The sequence below is a fragment of the Sander lucioperca genome, chromosome 9 (genome assembly GCF_008315115.2).
Source record: "Sander lucioperca isolate FBNREF2018 chromosome 9, SLUC_FBN_1.2, whole genome shotgun sequence".
In the NCBI taxonomy this organism is placed as follows: domain Eukaryota; kingdom Metazoa; phylum Chordata; class Actinopteri; order Perciformes; family Percidae; genus Sander; species Sander lucioperca.
Genome location: NC_050181.1, coordinates 22,017,039 through 22,041,042, shown reverse-complemented (window position 1 = coordinate 22,041,042; position 24,004 = coordinate 22,017,039). Strand labels below are relative to the sequence as shown.

The 24,004-nt window shown below is 41.0% G+C and overlaps 1 protein-coding gene and 1 long non-coding RNA gene across 3 annotated transcripts; both read left to right on the top strand.

Moving 5' to 3' along the window:
* The first annotated feature begins 977 nt into the window (after nucleotides 1–977).
* ca8 (carbonic anhydrase VIII) lies at nucleotides 978–21,983 on the top strand. Of its 2 annotated transcripts, none has more exons than XM_031310371.2 (9): nucleotides 978–1,422; nucleotides 6,069–6,254; nucleotides 6,478–6,602; nucleotides 7,648–7,743; nucleotides 10,484–10,546; nucleotides 10,692–10,740; nucleotides 12,986–13,098; nucleotides 15,789–15,983; nucleotides 21,665–21,983. In XM_031310371.2, exons 1-8 carry the CDS (start codon nucleotides 1,350–1,352, stop codon nucleotides 15,921–15,923), a joined length of 840 nt encoding a protein of 279 aa, XP_031166231.1. In that variant the 5' UTR covers nucleotides 978–1,349; the 3' UTR covers nucleotides 15,924–15,983; nucleotides 21,665–21,983. The 2 variants fall into 2 exon arrangements, with proteins under 2 accessions (XP_031166231.1, XP_031166230.1); XM_031310370.2 differs by having other exon boundaries at nucleotides 980–1,422; nucleotides 6,063–6,254; nucleotides 21,665–21,980.
* A 765-nt stretch (nucleotides 21,984–22,748) lies between these two features.
* LOC116057762 lies at nucleotides 22,749–23,620 on the top strand. Its single transcript, XR_004106881.2, has 2 exons — nucleotides 22,749–23,462; nucleotides 23,549–23,620. It is a non-coding gene; the product is annotated as an uncharacterized LOC116057762 (long non-coding RNA).
* The last annotated feature ends 384 nt before the right edge of the window (nucleotides 23,621–24,004 follow it).

The window sequence follows — 24,004 nt, the reverse complement described above, 5'->3', positions numbered from 1 at the left end:
TGGTGGCACAAACTAGGTTGCACAGGCCCACCCGTCCCTATAACTACAGTCCATGCTCTGCTTTCAGTTCCACAGTGTGGAAACAAGGAGCTCGGCTGCATTTAGATGGCTCGGAGGAGAATTTCCTGATAAGGAATGTAGGGCAATTAACATCAGCAGCCTGGAGGATAGGGATTAAGAAAGAAAGAAATGAAGCAAGGAAGAACAATAGGGAACATGAACTATTTATCCCACCTGACTTTTTGCACATGCTTTGTACAAATAACCCAAATAACAAAATATGTCTTGTCTATAGTGTTTTTTTTTTTTTCAACCTGGTGGAAATTCAAAAACTCTAAAGTATGCCAGTGCCCGCATACAGTCCCATTTGAAAAGCATTACTGTCTGACCACTGAGATCCATGAGAACCAGTGCTAAAAGTGAATGTGTGTGTGTTTAATAGTTTCAGTATCCAGTGTGTCAGAGTTTCTCTGTCCATCTTGAAGTCATCAAGGTTGGAGAACAGTTTGGCCTTTCACTCTCTCCGCCCTGCTGAGTTCTGCCTGTTTTCCCAACTACTGATGTTTCCTTCACCCAAGGGTGGGTCTGTCTGTGGCCTCCAACAGAAACACCAGCATGACCTTCCTGCCAGCCTTCCAACACACACACACACACACACACACACACACACACACACACACACACACACACACACACACACACACACACACACTCACAATACCACCAATGTACCCAAAACAGCAGAAAGGTTAACAGGAACATAACATACAAGTCCAACTACAACCGAGAGACATAACTAATACAATAGAAAGAAAACACAATTAAAGCTTGAAGGTTGATGAGAAGGAGATACTGATCTGTAATTATCTGGAAGAAAACCCGGGTGAGAGAGAACACCTGCAGTCTGCCAAGTACAAGAGAGAGAGAGAAAGGAAGTAAGATTGAGAGGAAGAAGGTGGGGGGGGAGATAACAGCAGAGCAAAGTGGAGAGAGAGAAAGAGGAGGAGCAACAACAGAGTAAAGAGAAATAGAGAGAGGCAGAAAGCTCCACACACATCAGTTATTAGCTGTAAGAAGACAAGAGCGAGAGAGGACATACTGTAACAGGATAAAAAGAAAAAATAGAAAGAGAAGGGAAAAGAAAGCAAAAGAGAAGAAAAGAAGAAACTCAAGACCAAGACACAAAGAAGAAAGTGAAAGGCTGAGGAAGTTGTTGCTCAGTAGGGAATCCATTCAGCACCCTGTAGAGACTTCAGTTTTTGTCCAAGTGAACTGACAAAACCTGTGACTGGGAGTCTACTGGGAGGTCGGACTGGTTTCTACCCACAGTGAGCAGACTGCCAAGCACCATGGCTGACAACGTGAACGAGGAGTCGGATTATAACCCGGGAAAAGATGAGCTGGACTGGGGCTACGAGGAAGGTAGGCTGGTCTTCATCAGTATGTGCAGGGATGCTGGGAAAAATAAGATGTTAGCTGGTATAAAAAGTTGAGGGTCCAGATGGGTTTGAAAGGGGTCTCAACCCAAAGCTTCACACACTTTATGTAGTCTTTACTTATGTGTCGGCCTGGTAATTCTCTAAGAGGAGTTTTGCAGTGGTGTCACATATTGTAGATCCTGGTTTGTGTTAGTACACTGTAAAAAGGTCTGTGAAAACGAGATGTAAAAACTAGTGCAAAAAAATAATTGTTTATTTTGCTCCCCTCTCTTACAGGTTGCTCTAATGTATCTAACATTTTATTAACGAACGCTTTTAAATGTGCTGTTTTAAACAGTTATGAGGGTGTTCCTCTGCTGTAGAAGAGATGCACTTTACATCAAAGCAACAACATTAGTTTGTTTGAAATGAATATCAATATTGAGTACATCAACTCCATTATATGGAGAGCATTGAGTGCAAAACATCAGACAGAACGATACTATAATCCACAAAGGTGTTGCTAAAATCAAGACAAACGAGTCGTAAGGATAATAAAACCACAAAATTATTCATTATGATTGGACAGTTTTGCTGTCATGAATCTCTTGAAACCACTTGATCTGTGATGCAATTAAAGGGGTATTCCAGCAGTTTACAGTTGCACCTCTATAAAGGTGGGCATCTCAAAACAACTAAAAAAAGTAATGGCTAAAATAGATGTACAGTAACAGAGGCCTAGATTTCCTTGGATCCTACAATTCATATAATTGAGGTCAATCGTGTCTTTTATGGAGTTGTGAAGTGGGAGGGGCTGCTGGTTCAGGCTGTATTTTAAAGGGGGCATATCATGAAAAACTCCCTTTTCGTATCTGGAGTGCCTACCAACACACAAACTGTGAAATAAGACAACCAGTTAGTTTTTTTGTGGGCTGTCAAGATCAGAAAACATTCGGATTTCACGCCCCTTCCTATGTCAGATGTGGGCTCATTAGAATACAATTGTATTGTGAATTCAATTGTTTCTTCAGCTTTCTTTCAAACACTAATATTAATTTCTTTTTGGATTGTCAGATTTTCACTGACACATAATTATAGCATAAGACTATTAAACTTACTGTCATGGTTACAGTTATGATTAAATGAATTAATTTAGTTTGTGTTGGTTCACTCTGTCTTCTTTCTATTGCTGCCTTTACTGAGCATCGAGGGATGCGCTGTGATATTGAACTGTGAAATTCTTACTGTGAGTATACTGTTTATTATGGGCATGGGAATGATAACACCTATAGGCATGAATTAGACACTAATGTATGGATTGCAAATACCACCAGTGTCCTGTGGAAACCTTTTGTCCTAAAAGTTTTCATAAATAGAGAAAAAAAAGTAATTGGATGTTCCATTTACGTTCTATTGTGCAGAGAACCATTTTTTGCATGGGAGATTAAAGACTTTCTGCAGGACACTTAATATTATAAGTTTATACGGTCTTCATATGCACATTTACCCTCAGCGTGAAGGTATAGCATGCCGGGGATGTGGACTAAAAGAGGCATCACATCCTTTGTCCCACGTAGCATTAAGCTGCTTAACAAGCTCTGACCACGTGGTCTGAAATGGTGATGTCTCTTATTGATTTGCCGATTGATTGCCGATGGATGCTTTTTTAATGAATTTTCTTATGACGTTCATGTTTTTATTTAAATGTTTTTATGTTATACTATGTGCTGTTATGTATGTATGTTCTTTGTGCAAAGCAAATTCCCCTAGGGCCAATAAAGCTTTCATTTATTCATTCATTGGAATGGGCTCCATTGGAAGAACTGACTTTGTAAGGGATTGCAATGTGAGGTCATTAGTTGAACATAAAAGAACATAGGCATTAACTGGATGGCAAAGAGTAATTTATGATTCTTCCAAAAGACTACAGACTACACAATAATAGGATATGAACTATCAAATACAATACAATAATAGAGATATTCATCATGTGCCAATAATGATATCTGTGATTTTGGCAATCTCCTGCCAATATGGAAACATAATAATAGAGGAAAGGCCTAAAAAACATGAGATCCAATGAGTTTTTGATAACACACCTATGGCAAAGACTTGTACAGTTGATGCATGAATACATGAAGAACCAGAAGCTGGTGGAACAGTTTCGACAACTTGCCATCTAGTGCCATCTCATTTCACACACACACAAACTAAATCTTGCACAGCCTTTTCATGTGTACTGTAGCTGCAGTGAAACCCTCAATGCCTTTAGTACGATGTTGTCAAGGCTTTAGTTGCTGAGGACAGAGGGAATGTGACGGGTCCCCTCAGCCCTCTCTGCCATGGAGAGAATAGTCAGCCTGTCTGCAGTCTGCAGTGTGTGTCTCTGCTGCAGTTGCTGTAGAAAGGCGCACCGTGAGGAGTTGAGTTCATTTTCTTGGAGGGTCACGGGGTGTACTGGGCTTTCTTGAACACGATACTCACTAAATGTGTTTGCTTCCTCCTTTCAAAAACACATTAAGTTCCACACATCTAACAATGTTCTCATTGTACTGCTAGAGTGATTGTGGTCAGCAAGAAGCTGAAGTGAATCTAGACCAGTGTGTATCTTTGGTGTCACTTAGTATCACTTTCTCTAGTCTGTTTCTTCACTCTCTACCTGCACAAGAACATTTAACAGAATTACACAAGAGTTAAGAGTTTTCATGCCCTGTTAGTGTTGGTCAAAAATGATGTTGATATTACAAAAGATATTTGATACAATATCTTAATTTCTTTTACAAATATTTATGCTCATGCAATAATTCTCCAAGTCTTATAGTGCGTTCCATTTGTACTCGGAAGTCGGATTATCTGACGTCAAAGTCGGAAAACACGCCCCATGACCTTGGAATTTCGAGCTCGGAGCTCGGACAGCCTCGCAGTACCCCGAGCTAAATCCAGCATTGGTACCCCGTACATCAATAGTAGTGAAAACTGTAACATGCAGTTATTAGCATTTCTGTCACATTTGTGTCGTACACACAGGCCTGTCCAACTTCTGTCCGTCAACATGTTGATATGCTGTTTGTATGCACAAAAAACAGCGTAATGGCTAACAATGGCTAACCTGGCTAGAGCTAACCCCACAATGAAAAATCTGACTTGTAAATGAAACGCATTCAACTCGGGTGTGACGTCATTCCCAGGTACGGCTTCCGAGTGTCCGAGGTAAATGGAACGCACTATTAAGTCCCAGTGAGGCTGACCCTCTTTCTTCAACCACAACCTGCTTACATTTGTTTCCCTTCCCCCTTTCTCCCTCTGTCTCTCTACCCTGCATACAGCATTCAGAAAATACAGTTACAGTCCACTTTCCAGAGCTTTCAATCACATCTCCTGGTCTTCATTATGTCAAAATACGTTCTTAAAGATCAAGAACAAAGTGCTTTCATGTTTACTTCACAGGAAACTTAAAGCTACATTGTGTAAGAATTTCTCCCATCTAGCGCTGAAATTGTATATGACGACCAACTGAATATTACTTTCTAGCCCCTCCCATTCCGATCGCGTTTTAAGTCCTACGCTGGCTGAACCCGAAATTAGCTCTTAGTATCGCCATCGTTTACACGCAGCTGTTCTAGCCACTCCAGTATTAACTTTGGTCTTGTTGCTTTGCCTGTTGCGTTGTCGTTTTAATTGTCTTTTTAGCACATATTTGTGAAAGAACAAAGGTTTTTTTTGCTAAGAATCAACTCAAAAAATTACACAATGCCCAGCAACCCAGAAGTTTTGGGCCTAACTAAAATTTGAATTGCACAATTATTGATTCAACCAATGTCCGGATCATGTGACCCCACAGACAATGATGTAGTTTAGATTTTAAAGAGTAAATAGAGGAGGAACTTCAGCAGCAATACACAGCTTAGTTAAACAAAGAAACCTGTCTTGGATAAACTCAACACTTACAATGTTATATTTAGTAAACTAATCTTAAAGGAGCACTGTAGCTTTTAGAAAATTTGCTGTTTTACTAATTTATACCAGACAAATGTTACCAATTTAATCTCTGTCTGTTTTATGCAGCAGTATAGCTCTGTAATATATTTAGACCAGCTTAACAGTGACAACTGAAGAAGGTCAAAATAGCCAGCTAGCTTTGTTAGCAAAGCTGTTTCACTAAATTTAGACAATGTATGTGTGTATTTAACATGTATGCAGAAATAAAACATGAGACATTGCTGTTTAACGAGCAGTTAAACAAGCAACAGCTGGGCCTTGTGTGACCACATGCAGCATCTCAGAAGTTCTGTCTGTTGGGTGGCCTCTAGCTCACCCAGTCGAGCATGCGCCCATGTAGTCTGAGTCCCTTGCATTGGCCCAGGGTTTGAATCCAACCTGTGGCCCTTTGCTGCGTGTCATCCCCTCTTTTTCTCTTCCCCATTTCCTGTCTATCCACTGTCTCTATCAAATAAAGGGAAAAAAGTACTGAAGAGTACTGAAGTTCTGTATGTATGTCAGCAGTTTGTCATACTTTCCTGACCCAGTGACTCATACAACATGATACAACTAATAAAGTCAGTTTTAGAACCGCTAGCTATTTGGTTAAGACCTGACATGTATGGTACATGTAATGTGTTTGTGTGTGTGCTTGTTTTTACTCAGGTGTAGAATGGGGACTCCTTTTCCCAGCAGCCAACGGCGAGTACCAGTCTCCCATTAACTTAAACTCCAGGGAGGCTCAGTATGACCCGTCCCTCCTGGATGTCGGCTTATCACCAAACTATGTGGTGTGTCGAGACTGTGAGGTCATCAACGACGGACACACCGTCCGCATCATTCTCAAGTCCAAGTCAGGTAACTTCCAGGGGACACAACAACATGTCAGTACTCACTACTCATTGTTTAAGAAGTGACATCAATATGGGTTAGGGGTGAGTGATACATTCATGCATTTTTATGCAGCGCGTGATAACATTGACAAATCTAGCCACTGGCCACCTTTTCTTACTTTTACTCTGTCTTCTACTTCCTGTGTGTGTTTTCCCACAATGCCCTGGGTTTCCTGTGCCGTTGTCAGTGGTTACCGGGGGTCCGTTGCCCAGTGATCATGAGTATGAGCTTCATGAGGTTCGATTCCACTGGGGCAAAGAGAACCAGAGAGGATCAGAGCACACTGTCAACTTCAAGGCTTTCCCTATGGAGGTAGTGCACGCACGCACGCGCGCACGCACGCACGCACACAAACACACACACACACACACACACACACACACACACACACACACACACACACACACACACACACACACACACACACACAATAAGGCCATGCCCACTTTCAAAGCAGGCCAGTAACCCATAAAAGACTAAAGAGACACAGTGTTCATATCTTTAAGCTTCTGGCATTGACATATATCCTTCAGATAGCATTGTAGCTTGTTGAGTCCTTGAACACAAAACCTGTTTAATCTTCTCTTACAAGTAACACTTTTGGCATGGGCAAAGCAGGGGAAGCTGGAAAGTATTAAGTGACGGACTAAGTAATTGTAGGTTTTAGTCTTTTTATTGTATTTGTTATAACTATAAAATATTGCCAGCCTTATATCCATTAAAAGTGGGCTAAATATTAGTTTCAACCGTGAATGTTTTTATAGGGCAAGGTTACATATTTCAAGGATTTCAGTAAGACAGCTCTTGCTCTTCTTGCAAACCACAAAATCAATGCTCAATGGGAACTCTGAGCTAAAACTACTGATAAGGAGGCTGACAGCTCAGAGATCACTGAGATTTTATGTATTAATGGCCCGCTGTTTCGACATTACAGTAAGATAAGTACCATGGCAGCTTTCAGTCTTATCAAGTACAGATCTGTGGTCTGGTCTGATCTGGTCTGGCTCTCTCATTTACGTGTTTCAGGGTAGAGCTGGGCGATACGGAGGAAATCAAATATCACGATATTTTTTACCAAATACATCGATGTCGATAAGAAAATATCTACCCTCATTTGATGTCGATATATCAATATATTGCCCAGCCCTATTTCAGGGTAGAAGTTTTGCACTCCTTTCTCCACGTTCATATGAACTCCTTGAACTTGACATTAGAGCCCATTTAGAAAGCCCTCAGTCACCCCCAGCTGATGGTTTCTCACTCTCTTATCAACTACTGTTCCCTACACCTGTTTGCAACAATGGCCTCTCAAATACAGGTTGTGTTCTGTTGTCTTTTTGTCTCTGTCCATCTGTAGCTCCATCTGATTCACTGGAACAGCACACTGTTTAACACTTTGGAGGACGCTCTTGGGATGAAGAATGGAGTCCTCATCATAGCTCTTTTTGTGCAGGTAAACATCCACATCATAGTGGACAGTTTACACTGTCGATGTAATAGAGATCAAAAGTATTGCAATATTCACATTTGAAAAATATACACAAGAACTGGCTTTTGGGACAAAGATCATCAGCTTAATTTCACTCAGTTTTTCTAGTTTGTATTGCATATATATATATATATATATATATATATATATATATATATTGGGCCCTACATTTTTTTCCTTCCGATACTGTAACAAGTAACAGTTACCAATACACAGTAAATGTAGGTAATGATGTATACCTGTCTTACCAAAGAAAAAGCAATATTGTTATTGAATATCGAATTTGTGTAAACGTAAGAGTGCAGCAAAGTCAATGGGTCTCTTTACAGTTGCCGCACCCAACCTGTCGCACGCCAATGTGACGTCTCGCTGGCGCGCCAGGATTTTAAGTGTGCAACCAGAGGTCGCGCACCACTCTATTTTTTTCAGCGGCGCGCGACAAAGCGGAAACAGGATGCATGGACGAGTTCGAGGACAATCGGATGCCAGGACTCTCAGAGTGACTGCAAGTCTCTCTTGTAAACTTACTGGGTTAAGATGAGTTCTTTTATGGTGAATGAAAGACTTGATCTGACGCTGTAGGTCATCGAATCGTTGTACAGATATTCTGAAGTATTCAAAGTGCTTCTGTTCTTCTCTTCGCCATTGTTTACCTTTTTCTTCTTCTTCTAGTCCGTAGAAATAGCAAAGTCGGTAGCCCTTTCTCATTAGCGCCACCTCTGTTCAGGAGAAGACTGCAATTAGTGTCGCGACTGTCGGTACACGATCCGTTCTGCACATGCGCAAAATGTTCGCGCATGCGCAGTTGTACGAGGATTTACGACACTGCACGCTGTTCCACGCTTCCGGTCGACAGCCAAGCTAACGTTAGTTTAGCTAACAGCTAATTCGGCTAACCGCTAGCTGACAGCTAGATTCAGTCTAAAATAACGTTAACTCAACTGCTGTTAGCCTCCACAGGCAAGCTAACGTTAGTTTAGCTAACAGCTAATTCGGCTAACTGCTAGCTGAGACAGCATGTAATAACTTTAAAAGACCCTCAAAATAAAACTTGAAAATAAACGTTGACATATATAACAAACACCTAACATATATAACAGCTGTTACGTCAGTTCTACTTTACTTGTGCTCATTTAAAATACAATCACTCAATACTTGTCTTTATTGTTATTACTGTGAAGTCTTAATTTAGCTGTAGCCTGCTTTTCCCATTACGTTTGAGTTAACGTTATTTTAGACTGAATCTAGCTGTCAGCTAGCGGTTAGCCGAATTAGCTGTTAGCTAAACTAACGTTAGCTTCCCGGTGGAGGCTAGCCATAGGCTAGCGTGGAACAGATCGTGCAGGTCGTATGGATACGTAAAACAGTATTATCTTGCGCATGTGCAGAACGGATCGTGTACCGACAGCGACCACCAACGCGTGAGAATAAATAGTTACGGCACTCCCATGACGTCACACTGGTGCGTGACAGGTCGGGAACTCGCCGCAGCCTACCTGTCAATGCTGGCAGCAGCATTGACGTCAATGCTTCGATTTGATTTGATGACCTACAGCGTCAGATCAAGCCTTTAATTCACCATAAAATAACTCTTCTTAACCCAGTAAGTTTACAAGAGAGACTTGCAGTCACTCTGAGAGTCCTGGCATCCGGTTACCTTCGAGCTTGTTCATGCTTCCTGTTTCCGCTTTGTCGCGTACTGCTGAAAAAAAGAGAGTGGTCCTCTGGACATGCACTCAAAATCCTGGCGCGCCAGCAAGATCTACATCATTTTGCAGTCACATTGGCATGCGCCAGCTCGGCTACGCCGACTGTAAAACAGCCTTTATAGGGCGATCAGGTGGGCACCCTCTCAGTAACTGGTGTTTCAGTGAGTTGGGCCAACAACACCGCCCACATTATAACACCATACAATTCAACAGCAGCACAAACGTTAGCCTCCAAAATGACAAGAAAGTTGAATTAAGAGCTCTCTGAAACTGCTTCAACAAAAACTGACCTTCATGAAGGAAGGATTGCAGGGCTGGTGTAAGAGACTGCATTAGTTTTAGCTAGGTGTACCTAATAAACTGCAACTGAGTGTAATGTTTTGGAGCAGAACTATGTGCGTTTGACGGCATAATTTTGTAAAAAGAAGTCCCTGCATTCATTTTGCCCTCCATGGCGCTCAAAATATTGACTTTTTCAATGACCTTAAAGGGGTTTTCCTTCCTAGAATTGTAAGTGTTGTTTTTTTCTAACTTCTGATTCATTCCAGATTAGCTTGAACCATCCTGTGTAATAATAATTCATAAGTATAACACAAGTTGCAAAACGCCTTCTGTTACATTCCTATGAAATCCCCCAATTCCTCTGCTTCATTGAAATGGCCCTTAGTTTCCCTGCTAGGAAAAATGTTTAATGAAACCAATCAAACTTCGGGGAATAACATCACTTTGAGACACTATCAACCCAGATAGCCCTCACATCCTGAGGAGACCACACTCTTAACACAATAAACCTCACACATCCTGTTTTTGACAGCTCCTTTTAGTTTCTGCTTCCTGTTTACTTCCTATATGGATACGGCAGATATAAACTAATTCAAACACTTTGCCAACGTCTTTAAGACTGTCACTGATAACACTGTTTAGATACATTGATACGTACTGTGGCCACCAACTGACCGCCCACTGAGACCTGAAATGTCTTGTGTTTTTATCAGATTGGTAAGGAGCATCTGGGTCTGAAGGCCATCACTGAAGTTCTACAGGACCTGCAGTACAAGGTGAGAATAAGTCTGAAAAGATCCGACAGATGACAATTTATTACATCAATGTAAGATGTTAAATAATGATAGAGTATAATCACACTGTTAAATGACATGATACACTAATACAATAATTGATGTTGTGTTGCTGTATTACCATCAGGGGAAGAGCAAGATAATCCCCTGCTTCAACCCCAACACTCTGTTACCTGGTGAGCAGAAAACTATTTGATTTCAAATGAATATACAAAGCTGTTACGCTGCTCCCAATAAGTGACAAAATAACATTTTCCTATTTACATGTTGTGATTTGTATAGTCACAGCGTGTACAAATAACAAGGTCACATGAGACACAGCCATCTTCTAACCGTATATAAACTGGGAACTATATTCTCAGAAGGCGAAGCACTGCTACTTCTGCTACTTGGGCGGAGTGATTTGCTCGCAGCACACGAGAAGCCCCATGGTGAGGAGCAGAGAGTAACAACGGTGCTTTTCAGGTGTTGCGCTAATCACTCCGCCCAAGTAGCAGTGCTTTACCTTCTGAGAATATAGTTCCCAGTTTATATATGGTTAGAAGATGGCTGTGTCTCATGTGACCTTGTTATTTGTACATGCTGTGACTATACAAATCACAACATGTAAATAGGAAAATGTTATTTTGTCACTTATTGGGAGCAGTAGGCTAGTTGGAGCCGGTTACCTCCAGGATCTGTGCTAAACTAGGCTAGTGGTAGGTGCGTCAGACAGAGTTACAACACGCACAGAGATGAGAAGGGTATGTATGGACTTATCTAACTCTGGGGGATACGGTGAATAAGACAAAGTCCCAATAAGTCGGCGTGTTCCTTTAAGATTATTTTTGGGGGCTTTTCCCTTTATTTAATAGTGACAGTGGATAGACAGGAAAGGGTGAGAGAAAGAGAGGGGATGACACACAGCAGAGGGTCATTTGAGTCTGACTGCCGGCAGTGCCCGCCCTGCCGATTATACATGTCAAAACGGCCAAAATGAAGGCCGACGGCCCCTTGGATGGACGACGGCAAGGAACACACCGAAGAGACTCAAGTCACTGACCTCGCCAGACTGTCCGACGGCCGATTATCGGCTCGGTGTGTAGTAGGCATTAGAGAGACCCAGCTCAGCCGGCCACGCCCTCAGCTGCACCTACACTGCCAGATAGAGAAACAGAAAGGGGGGGGGAAAGAAACAGAAAAAAACCCCACCAAACACAAAAACCAAAAGATCAAAAACAAACACCACCATGACAGAAGCCTTTGTGAAAAGATACCGTATATAGTTTTAGGTTCTACCACCATAGTTGACTCAAGATGGCAGCCTGCTGGGTCACTATCATCTTCTCATCAGACCATTCATTCATAATGCCAGTTTATTCTTAACCCCGATCTCTAGTAGTTTAGTAGTATCAAACAATGTTGGTGGAAAAAGTAGACGGTCAGAGATAGGTTTGGGGTTTGATAGCATTTTAGTGAATCTGAATGCAGATCTGAGTCTGCTTTTCGAATATGAACTCTTTCAAATTGCTTATGGAATCTTTTTAGTTAAGTTTGTTTGGTGGGGAATTAAGACAACTTTAAGTTAGAAAATATATACTGTTTTCATTTCACTCAGTAGCATACCTAAACCCGGGACATTATTGTGCTGAAAGGGTGTAGAGCTTCACCAAATATTTTACCACATATCTGTGACATTCATTAACGCTGTCCTGACTTATTTGTCCTTCTGCTGTGAGGGAAAATGGTGTTTGCTCCTAACTGGGGGGATGGGCTGCAGCTGCAGAAGCTGTACAAGTTCTACTTTATCATTCAGCAAATATCAACAGAAAAAATTGCTGATTTTTCTGCACTTGACATTTCCTAAAGGCAAATCACTGCTGCATGCAACTGCTTCAGGTCACAGAACGTGGTGTAACACAGGTGGTAGGCTGAGGCAGAGGACCTGACCTCAAGTCATCAAGAAGACTACAAGTTATTACTTTAACATGATGGGTGGTAGATACATATTTAAGCAGGGACTTGTCGTTCACCCCTTTTTCGTGACAACCTTCCCGCAAAATAGGCCTATTTCATTTGGCAGTTGTTTGGTTGGCTTTGGTGAAGTGCATCAACACTTTGGAACGTTTAAGGTAGTCTGTCCTATTCAGTCAGTCTTCTTAACAACTGTGTTGCTGAGTTAGCACCTGTGTGTATACATTACCAGCTTTTTATCTTTTACTTTGCAGATGCCTGGAGTGTCAGTAAGAGGCAAATGAGATCATCCAAGAGAAATTTTGAATGAAAGATTTCATATGGGATTTATTGGCAGAGTTTAACGAATCTGGGTATTTTCTTAAATTGGAACCGGATTTAAAATACAACCGGTTAATGGAGACACAATTTTTTTAGGCATTTTAATGCATTTTGTCATACATATATTTATGTTTAATCTGCCCTCAGACCCTTTACTGAGAGACTACTGGGTGTATGAAGGATCTCTGACCACCCCGCCTTGTAGTGAAAGTGTGACCTGGATTCTCTACCGCTACCCTCTCACCATCTCACAGTCACAGGTAAAACATACATATAACGTCTGCAGCCTTTTAAAGGGCAACTCACACACATTTTATACATCAAGTCTGTTGCAGATATGTGGTAGTAGTACTACAGCATATAAAGTATGAAAAAGTTGTATGAAGCCTTTGGTGGCTCCAAAGGGAGCTGTGTGATGTCTAATAAATGTACTGAGTCAGCGTGAGTTGGTGCTGGAGACATTGGGTGGGTGGAGTTAGAAAGCTTCCCAGACCACTGTAGCCCGCTCCTCATCTGTGCTAGAGGCTAGACGTACATATATTATAAATGCTAATAGCTAACCTTAGCAATAGTAAGGTGGTTCAATTAAATTACTTTTCATATGCATGCAGTCATCTGACAAATTAAACTGTAAAATATTTTGCTGTCAACACCTGCATTGTCCTGGTTTCATCTCTGTTCTACGTTAATGCTTCCCATCCAAGCTGTACCTATAATCAATGGCCCTTTTGTGGCTTTCATACAACACAGGGCCACTAACCTAAGGATCTCTGGCATTCAACACAGTACAGGATGCCTTTATACTCACTGCAAATCAATGAGCCTGTCACATTGTCTTTAATTCAGCCTTTGTCTGACTCATGGCTCTCTTCAAGCAGGTTGTTGTAAAGGATGATGATGGTTAATCCTTTGACATTTATTTTAGTCTTTCATCCTTGCTGCCCTCTGGCATGCTGACCCTTTGAAATGCTAACAGGAAGAATTACTTCTGGGTGTCCTCCTGCCTCAGGCAATGTCCATTTGCCTTTGTAACATTCCACATTATTTTGTACAGGGACAACGCACAATAATCACAATCATTGTAAATATCAGCCAAGAGGATCATTTTTTGACGATTGTCCCTTGGCCAGATGTTTGATTAAGCCATTAAAAGTGTTGAAATGCTCTCTGCACATTAGAACAGTGTTACAGGTTGTTGTTTGTGAACAGTTTAACTGAAGAGGGATTTTCTCTTCATTTTAATTAAAAAAAAATTATTTTAAATTGAAGAATCGTTAACCACTTTTGTATCCCAAAGAGGCAAAACTACCCAGTATTTAATGGACCACAAATTAGAGAATAGTCTAAAAAAAAAGACAACTCTAGACAACTGCAAACCTCAGCCCCTGCCATCTCCCCCCCCGCCCCCGTTAACCTGAGGAATTGGTGGGGTTTAGTGAGTTTTACTATGAGCTACAACGTTTTTTAAGCCTATATTTCTTTATATTTAGTCAAATTGGCACCATTAAAAATAAGCAGAATTAGGTTGTAATATTTAATATTCCCATGGCTGTACAGACAACTATCACTGGATTACTTTGATACTGAAGAAAACTTAAAAACCTGATCAGGCAGGTTGTGGAGCTTTAAGGGGCATCCTTTTTCCTATGGATTTATTTTTTAAGTGGAATTCTGGATATTCAAGATGGCCATCCGAGATAATAATCGGGAAGTGTATGCCAGACTTAATCTTAAAATATATGTATCATGTTCATTCTGGGAAATGTATAAAATTACTAGAAAAGGTAGATTTTGGGAAAGTGAGTAACAAAAAAAAATACAATACATCAAACATCACAGACAGACAATACTGTACACTGTATAACATACAGATTACCTTATTTGACTTCTTTGTGAGTGCTGTAGGAGTCTATTCTCTGTATCAGATTTAAGCCATGGCTCCACAGCTGAATGAATATGAACAACAGCAGAAGTGTTTTAAAATTGCAGATCCTGTTTACCCAGACGACACACCTCCAACATCCAGCTATTATTGACGGCTGCAAGTATGTGTGTGTGTATACACAGTGCATATGTGCATACAAGTGTTACTATGCCTACATGTTTTGCACTTTGACAGTGGGTTATAAATCCTTCTTCTGTTAGCCAACAGCACACCTGCACAGGAACTTTTGTCATGTTTTTTGGCCGATGTAACCAGCCTCTATACAGCGTATGCATGTAAAAGTGAAAGTGTCTGCGGTGGTTTACACATTAACAGGACGTCAGATTGTGGATCCTTTCTGTCACAGTTCTGATCTCAACATTTTGGTCTGAGCAAGAAAACAACAAGAGAAGTTGTTTCTTATAGTGCTGGGTATGCCATGCTTTTTCTGTAGGCAAATGCTACAACAACACAGTTGTATTGACTGAGTTTCCACAGCTATGAAAAGTGTCATCTGTCTTCAGATTATCATATTTCATTCCCACACAGTCATTACATCATTATAGAGTCTTTCTCTGACTCCAAATGGGTCCCAGTCTTCTGTTTTTATAACCCAAACTGGCTCCTTTTGCTCGGCACTAAAAGCTTATAACCTGAACGTCTAACAGCCTGAAAAAAAACGAGTGTAGAGCAAATATTTGAAGTCACATGAAGTACTTAAATGATCTTGTGTAGCTATAGAAAGCCCAAGGGCAATCGCTGTGTTTAAGAAACTATGTTGTCTTTTTATGTATGGACCGGACTGTATAAAAATCACTGTACAAGTTTCAGACACTTTCTCACTCTGCCAAAGATAGAAATCACAAAGTGCACTGGATGTTTGAAGATTTTGGGGATCCTTTTATGTATATGTTATCAGCCACTTCAGTCCATGGATGTCAGTATTGGCCTATTATGTGTGGAGTCTTGATATATGGAGCTGTGACCTAGTTCAGCCTCTAAAATGAGATCCTTTCTCTTCTGCAGATTGAGGAGTTTCGGAGGCTGCGGTCCCATGTCAAAGGGGCGGAGCTACTGGAAGGGAATGATGGGATGTTGGGCGACAACTTCCGTCCCACCCAGCCGCTCAGCGACCGGACGGTTCGTGCCGCCTTTCAGTGACTCTCGCTTTGCACTGCAAACTCAGAAAAACTATGGGACCTACAGATACAAGTGCAGAAGGTAACAGTGTTGCAATAAGTCCAGCTCTGTCCTGTTTTAACCTGTGATACATTAGCAGGGCTGCAGACCACTTTAACGGAAAAATATTGTCATGAGCTTAAGGTCAAACCTATTGCTGCCACATATCCACCCTGTTCTGCATAACTAAAGCGTCATAGTTTTTAATGTGTCCACCAAATATGTGTGTATGTGATCATGGATGTTTAAAGTAGCAGTAATCAGTTTTTTTTATTAGCAAACACTTGCCTATTTAGACATCCAGCGGACATAGAGCAGCATTCTTTTGGAGTCATTTTGTTTCCACCTGATGAATGTAAGTGCAATATTTGCTCTGGTTTTGGTCTCTACCATCTCCGGAGAAAATATCCAGCTCTCTAGCAGCTAAATGCTCCACAACGTTCACCAGCTAGTCGCTAACATGGGTTGGATGCATAGACTGTATAAGTAAAGCCAATACATCTGGATCATAAATCCTGCCCCCTCCATGTTAGCGGATTGGTAGTCGATATCCACGACGTTCCACTTCCGGGATTGCTCCGGTGTTGCCGGAAATTCCGCCGGATCACGCTCTTTTCGGCCGGATGTCCGTCACTTTCTGCTTTCTTTGTGTTGTAATTTTAATCTCTGGTTGATTTCTGAGGACTATCTGTCCAATCTGAGTTTTCTGTTGCACGACTAAAACAACTTTTGAACGTACACGTTCCACCAAAACAAGTTCCTTCCCGAGACTATTTTGAAGAGGCACCGTGGCTCCGTCTGGCGCTTAGTGCCGCCCATGACGATTGTGATTGGTTTAAAGAAATGCTAATAAACCAGAGCACGTTTTCTTCCATCTCGGAATGCTGTGTGGACTAGCCGGGCCGTCTGGCGATTGGACATAAAAATCAAACAAAAACCTCAAAATATTTATGGTTTCTGTCATTTAAGGTAGCTATTATCACACTGATGTTTGTTCAAGTGTTCATTTTTCTGATAAGTTTGGTTTTTATTAGTTATCTGAGGCTATAAAAACGGGGTGAAACAGCATGATTGACAGCTGAGATGGACTCGCGATTGATCGAGCGCGTGTATGGGCGGCACTTTGATACCGCGGCTCCACTGCCTGATCACTACTGCAAGACTCTGGCTTCAAAAATAGAAGATGGCAGTGCCCGTACCCGGGATATTTTGGCTTCACTTTTGTACAATAGAAGGCAGTGGAGACGTGTCGTCCATTTTTATGTAGTCTATGGTCGCTAACTGTGTCTCTCTTCCGTTTGGTGCCGGGCAGGTAGTGGTTTCATCAGTGCTTTCGCAATGTTTTACTGAAACACAACGCTGATGGGAGCGGTGAGAGTGAACACTGAGCGGAAAATACTGAAATGTTCTGTAAATCTGAGGGAAACTCCAGAGTTGGGTTCATCATTATTACTTACACCTTTCACTTCACATGTAGTCATTTAGTTCACTGTCAATATAAAACACTGATAGTGCAGCTTTAATTTAGCATCTACATGACAAAGATCTGGAAAATAATGAGTCAAATAAACGTGTAAATGAATAAAAAACTGACCAGCATTTGCTGAACTTATCACCAAACACTGTTCTCTGTGTTTTTAGTTAGTTCAGCACATTTTTTTTTAAATGGAAGTAGGCATGCTGTCCCTGAGGTATTTGGGTCCTCTGAAACCACAGTATAGTGGGTCATCCCCACTGGAAGAACTAACCCGGTTCAGTTACTAATCTGGGACTAGCCCATATACAGTATGTAGTGTATAGAGGGATCCCAGATTTAGCTCAGCAGCACTGCGGCAGGAAGACAGGGCACAACGTTTGGACCTCAGAGGAGATGTGGAGGGTAAAGAGAGACAATTAAACTTTATGACATTTCTTACTTTTTGGGGTCTATCTTTTTGGGGATATTAACTCTTTGAACGTTATTTCAACATGCCAGCATGAAAAACAGATGAGCAAAGGCCTGCAAAGAAATGTTGGTAACCCAACTAGGTTTTTCTTGCTTATTTTTCTCAGTCTGATGCTCCCACATTACTATCAGTTAGCCTTGGTACACAACATAATGTCAGGGACAGGAGGAACACAGATATCTTCCATGAAGTAAATTATCTAATTTGACCCTGGTGCAGCAACTGACTTCAATAAATCATTTTTCACAGTCCTGGTTTTAGGTCTTCTTTCTCTAAAGGTGTACTATATAGAGTTCAACAGTGAGGTTCTGTACATAATGTCAACCTTGTTTTATTCACAATGATATGGAGAAGTACTACACTACACACAAACCTAAGCGTAACAGTGACGTCTCTGATTGGTGGAGTTCGCTGTTACCATGGAAATGTTTACCGCATATAATAGCCTATATCCTCACTGTATAAACAACTCTTTATATAAGATTTTCCTGAAACGTCAATGGGTTGAATGGATGGGAAATTCACTTCGGGAATCAGAGTAGTTCAAAAAGTGGGCGTTCACTGTTAAGCTCGTTTGCGCTTCCAAGACAGATGAAAGAAAAGATGTGGCCAAAACTAAAGCAGCAGAAGCAGGAACATCCTGATGGGTCAAGCTCCAAAAATGCTGGATCCCTGTTTAATAGGGCAACTCAATAGCATATTTTGTTGAACCTTCCCTGACTGGTAAAAGCCCATGTGTTTCAAACTCCATGTCCCAGTTTGCAACACAAACGTCTCTGAGAACATCCTCGAGAGACAAGGAGGACATTAAACAACAGCTTTCAAGAGCAGAATTCCTCTGAACTGTGTAAAATCTGTGGAGTGCTCCTTTAAACGGATGACCCCATTCACTGAGAAGATTTGTTACCTCATTGCAAACTTTACAATGCCAACAACAGAGGGAAAAACCTGCAAGAGGGTGCTTCCATGCAGTCATGGTATTTTAGAAGTTATGGTCACATAATGACTAATGCAGTTGTTTAGTGTGCTGGTTTTATTATAAATGACTAATTTCCGTTGGACTGAATACAGCTTTTTATTGTTGCAGTTCCAACACCAAACTATGAAATCCTAAATAGTGTTTACCCTCTGAAGGACGGACTGAACAGTGCAGAAGTTAGTTCTCTTTTAGAGTTCTTCACGAAGAGCAGGCTGACATAGTTTTCATAACCCTCTGATCCCACTGATTGCCAGTAAATATCTGAGCTGACTTCAACATAGTTGGTATCCAAGGAAAAGAGAGTTGAGAGTAACAGGAAGCTTAGATGGAAGACAGAAAACAGAGTGAGGGATAGAAGTGTGTTGAGAGGAGAGAGAAAGAAGGGTACTGTGGTGAAGGGAGGTGAGAATGCCAGAGGGATGAAAGAGGAGGAGACACAGGAGGGCACGGAAAAAAAGGAGAGAAAGAACAGCGGGCCATTGTTTGTGGTGTAAACGGATACTGAACTGGTCCCACCGGCACAAACCCACCTGAGTTAAGACCTGTGAACGAGAGACAAGGGGGGAGAGAAGGGAGAGCGAGCTGGGTGGACAATTTGAGCCGCTGTTGTAGCTAGATGAAATGGTATTACAATTCATCCTGAGGGGAACATAAATGTCAATGGTTGTTGAGATATGTGACTAAAAACCTCATATGTGAATGGTGGAGGTAGAGGAAAAGTCCAGCAATCACCAAATTCAGTTGGATACATCCTCTGGGGACTGATCTAATGTCTGTACAAAATTACAATAGTTTGTGGAACGGCTGACCGACTGACAGCCATCCTTAGAACCATAGAAGACTGTCCTCCCCGGGAAACATACTCCCTTAAGTCGTTTGTTCGAACAGCTATTGCTACTTATATTTACGTTCATAGTGTCGGGGCCCTCTTGTGGTCTCCCGTAATTATTACTTTCCCCATCTTCTGTTGAGTTTAGAGCATCCATAAGTGTTGAAAGGTTATCCCGGTATTTTACCGGTAACTTTTGTGGGAAAGAGGCTTAATAAGAGAGCTGGGCCCAGTTCTTTTTATGTGGGTAACCAATTCCACATAAGAAGCAGATTCTTCAGGTCTTTGAAGTTGGTTTAAACCCTTTAGACACCCTTTAGATTTGTCTTCAACATACTGTAATATACACAGTTAAAAAAACGGTATAATACACAGTTTTTAGGTCTTTATTATACCTGAGCAAAACAGCTTTGAGGGCCGAACATTCATGTTTTGTCAACCGTCCAGTCCTATAGAATAATTCTAATTAGTGGTCTCAGTGTATATGTCACAATGGGGCTGTGAGGCTTGGACCCAAATGCAGAGAGCCGGCAAAGTAAATTGAGCTTGATAATTTATTAAGCGAAAATTAAGTGCAAACATACAAAAGGTGTCCTGAATGCAGCAGGCAAAACTAACAAACAAAAGTAATCCTGGGCAGGAAACAAAACCACAGGGAACACAAGACAAAAACATAAAGACACGACAGTACAGAACACGACAGACCTCGAACTCTTCGAACAGCAACAGAAACATTACGCTCCCACACAAGACAAAGACAACACAGAGACTAATGGCGCGTTCATGCCACCTCGGAATAACAGGGACCGCCCCCGTGATTATGTTGTTTTTCCGACTACCAGTGTTCACATGGTTAGGATGGTCGGGATGCGTGTTCTTCTTCTTCTGTTATATTGGCGTTTGGCATAACAACTTGTTGCATGACTGCCACCAAATGTTGGGCGTAGCCTTGAGCATCAGGTGTGTGAAAACCTGGTGAAAACATGGAGGCTACAATAATTTGCTGCTGTTTTCTTATGCGAGCATACAGCACATCGTCAGGTGTTTGTGTTATCTGCAGGACAACGAACAGGAAAGGACACGGATAATGTGTTGTTGTTTTTTTATACATAGGCCTATTTATGAATAATTTGAAACATGTTATGTCTGTGTATGTTTCTCAGCAGAGGCATTTGTCCACAATAAACAGTTTATTGTCATTGAAATATGTTCAGTGAACCAAAGTCGCCTACATCAAACGTCAGTTGTCAACAACGCGTCACCAACTGGGAAACTCGGTTAGCAAAATCTGGCCCGAGTTTCCCACCTCTGATTCCGACAGGAAGGGACGTGAATGATGACGTTTTCACTCGGAAAAACGTTTTTCCGATGTCCATGAACACACGGTAAATACACAGGTTAACAAGGACTAACAAGAAACAGGTGACACAACAGGTGAAACAAATCAGGGCGGGGCAGAACAATCAAACAGGCGGGAAAACAAAAGACAGGAAGTAAAACGAGACAAGATTAGGGAGGAACACAGAGACTTCAAAATAAAACAAGAAACACTAACAGAAACTAACAATCGTGACAGTATAGGAACCAGGCTAATGTCCTGTAGCGTGAGGCCATACATAATATTTATATAGTTGTCCTGTGAGTCTGAAAAGGTAATGGAATAGGAGGCAGGGTATGTATATCCCACTTCAGTGGTCTATTCATTTGACTGATGACTGGTGTCATATGTCCAGTCATACTGTACGACTGGAAATATCATCAACTTTTAAAGAGAAGCTTGAACACATTTCTCTTGAGCAGCTTTTTTTGCAGTTGAACTTTTTTTCTGAAGTAAGTGGGAATAGAAACAGGGGAGCAATAAAAGTTCCCCCTTTAATGATGTTTTACTGACCTGTAAAGCACATCTGGTTTCTCTTCTTCTTTCCTTTTCTTTTCTTTTTATCTGATACACATTTCCCTGTCATTACAGGAGAGAAGGAAGAAGACGTGTGAAGAGAGGAATGGAAAAAGAGGGAGAGAGAAAAAGTTAACGTGGTTGTAGATCAGCTGCAGACTGAAGGTGGACAAACTTGGACAAACCTTCAATGTATGCTTTTGTTCAGTGTGTATGTGTGTGTGTGTGTGTGTGTGTGTGTGTGTGTGTGTGTGTGTGTGTGAGTGTGTGTCAGAGGTGTCAAGTAACTAAGTACAAATACTTATACTTAAATAGAAATTTTAGGTATCTATACTTTACTGGAGTAAATATTTTACAGCAGACTTTTCACTTCTACTCCTTACATTTTCACGCAATTATCCGTACTTTCTACTCCTTACATTTTAAAAATAGCCTCGTTACTCCTATTTCAGTTCAGCTTGTTTTCATTCCGGTTTGTCATCGTTAAAAAAAACCCAAAAAAACCCAAAAACCTATCCTATCCTATAAATCGCGCCATCCGGATAGAGTGAATTTGATTGTGGTTGGATGAGAAGTATAAACATATACCATTCCGACACCCTATTGGTTTGTACGTGATCCATCGCACCTGCACATGACACAAATCATGTCACACTCCAGCAAGGAAATAGCAGACGTACGAAGATGTCCGTGGCAGAGACTCAAGAGAACTCGAGCGAAATGTCCCAACCAAGCACCAGTGAGGAGGTTGGTAGCCAGGAAGACCAGCCAACCTTTCTACATCCCTGGCTGTACCTGGAAGAAGTTTTCGAAATGGCTGGATGCAAAAACAACTCCTTTCGAATGCGCTGCAAGCTCTGCGCACCCAAGTACCACCAAAACTCGCCGTGTAATTTGAAAAAGCATATTGATATTATTTTTTCCCCTTACATTGCTTTTACTTTTATACTATAAGTAGTTTTGAAACCAGTACTTTTACACTTTTACTTGAGTAAAAAGCTTGAGTTGATACTTCAACTTCTACAGAAGTCTTTTTAAACCCTAGTATCTATACTTCTACCTGAGTAATGAATGTGAATACTTTTGACACCTCTGGTGTGTGTGTGTGTGTGTGTGTGTGTGTGTGTGTGTGTGTGTGTGTGTGTGTGTGTGTGTGTGTGTAGGTGTGTCCTCTTCCACTTAACCTCTCTCTCCCCCTCTCATTCTTACTGAATATGTATCTGTATGTGTGTAACATCCTCCCTGTGCCTGTGTGTCTCTACAGTAGTATGTTTGTACATGTGTGTGTCCTGATTAGATAAAAGGAGGCTTTACAACCAGTCTCTGCCTCTGTCAAAACAAGAGGAAGCATAAACCTCAGATGTACCTGCACACACACACACACACACACAGACACACACACAGACACACACACACACACACACACACACACACACACACACACGCAAACACACGCACACACCTAAGTTCACTACACAGTTTATAAACTGTATTTGTAACTTTTGTTTTGAATCTGAAAATTGAGTCAACACTACAGACAAATCCGAGTTGTAGGCGGAAGTAGTATGTAATACAACACCTTTTTTGTACTTTTTAAGCCCTTTTCCCATGATATCTGTCCAAGTGATCTGCAAGAACCTGTTATATGTTGAAAATATAGTAGCAAATGCCGTTAAAAGTACTGTGTCTGACAAACTGAGCTGAAATATACTGTGAGAACTGATGACTGTTACTGTAAAGCAACAATAAACTACAACACTGACTGAAACACTGAATTGAAATGGGGATTTTTTTTTCCTTCTACTTTGAACCAAGAGAAACGGAAGCCTGATTCTTATGAACACATTAATGCTGTTATTAAAAGATATGTTTGGTGATATTTTAGTTGGTGTTTAGTTTCCCAAACCCAATTTGCAAACTAAAATCAACAATAATAATAAATGTATCTATACTAACAAGTATTGTCTGTGTATCTAAAGCCTGATATGTCTTATTTCTCCTATTAAAAACAGATCAATGAATCACACTGTCGCACTGGGTGACATGTTCTTTCATTACCATGAATTTATTTTGACTCAATCTCACATACATCATCCTGCTGCTGCAAATACTTACTAAGGCATAAAACCTGTATTAATCTGCAGCTGAAAATAGTCCCCAACAAATGCACTATTTCCTTCTGTTTGAGTAATGTTTGATAACAACTAAATTGTCCAGTTGTTTTGGGAAATTACTGAGCCGTCTTTAAAATTGAAATTATATTTTGAGCTTCTTTAAATCTTTAAAACTTTACATCTTCAGTAAGAACTAATGTGTTTAGGGCCAAAGACAGGGTAGGGAAGTCAGAAAGACCTGAGAGACAGACTAATACATTGTTGGTTTACACATTTCATGGGATTACTTAACAAAAAAAGA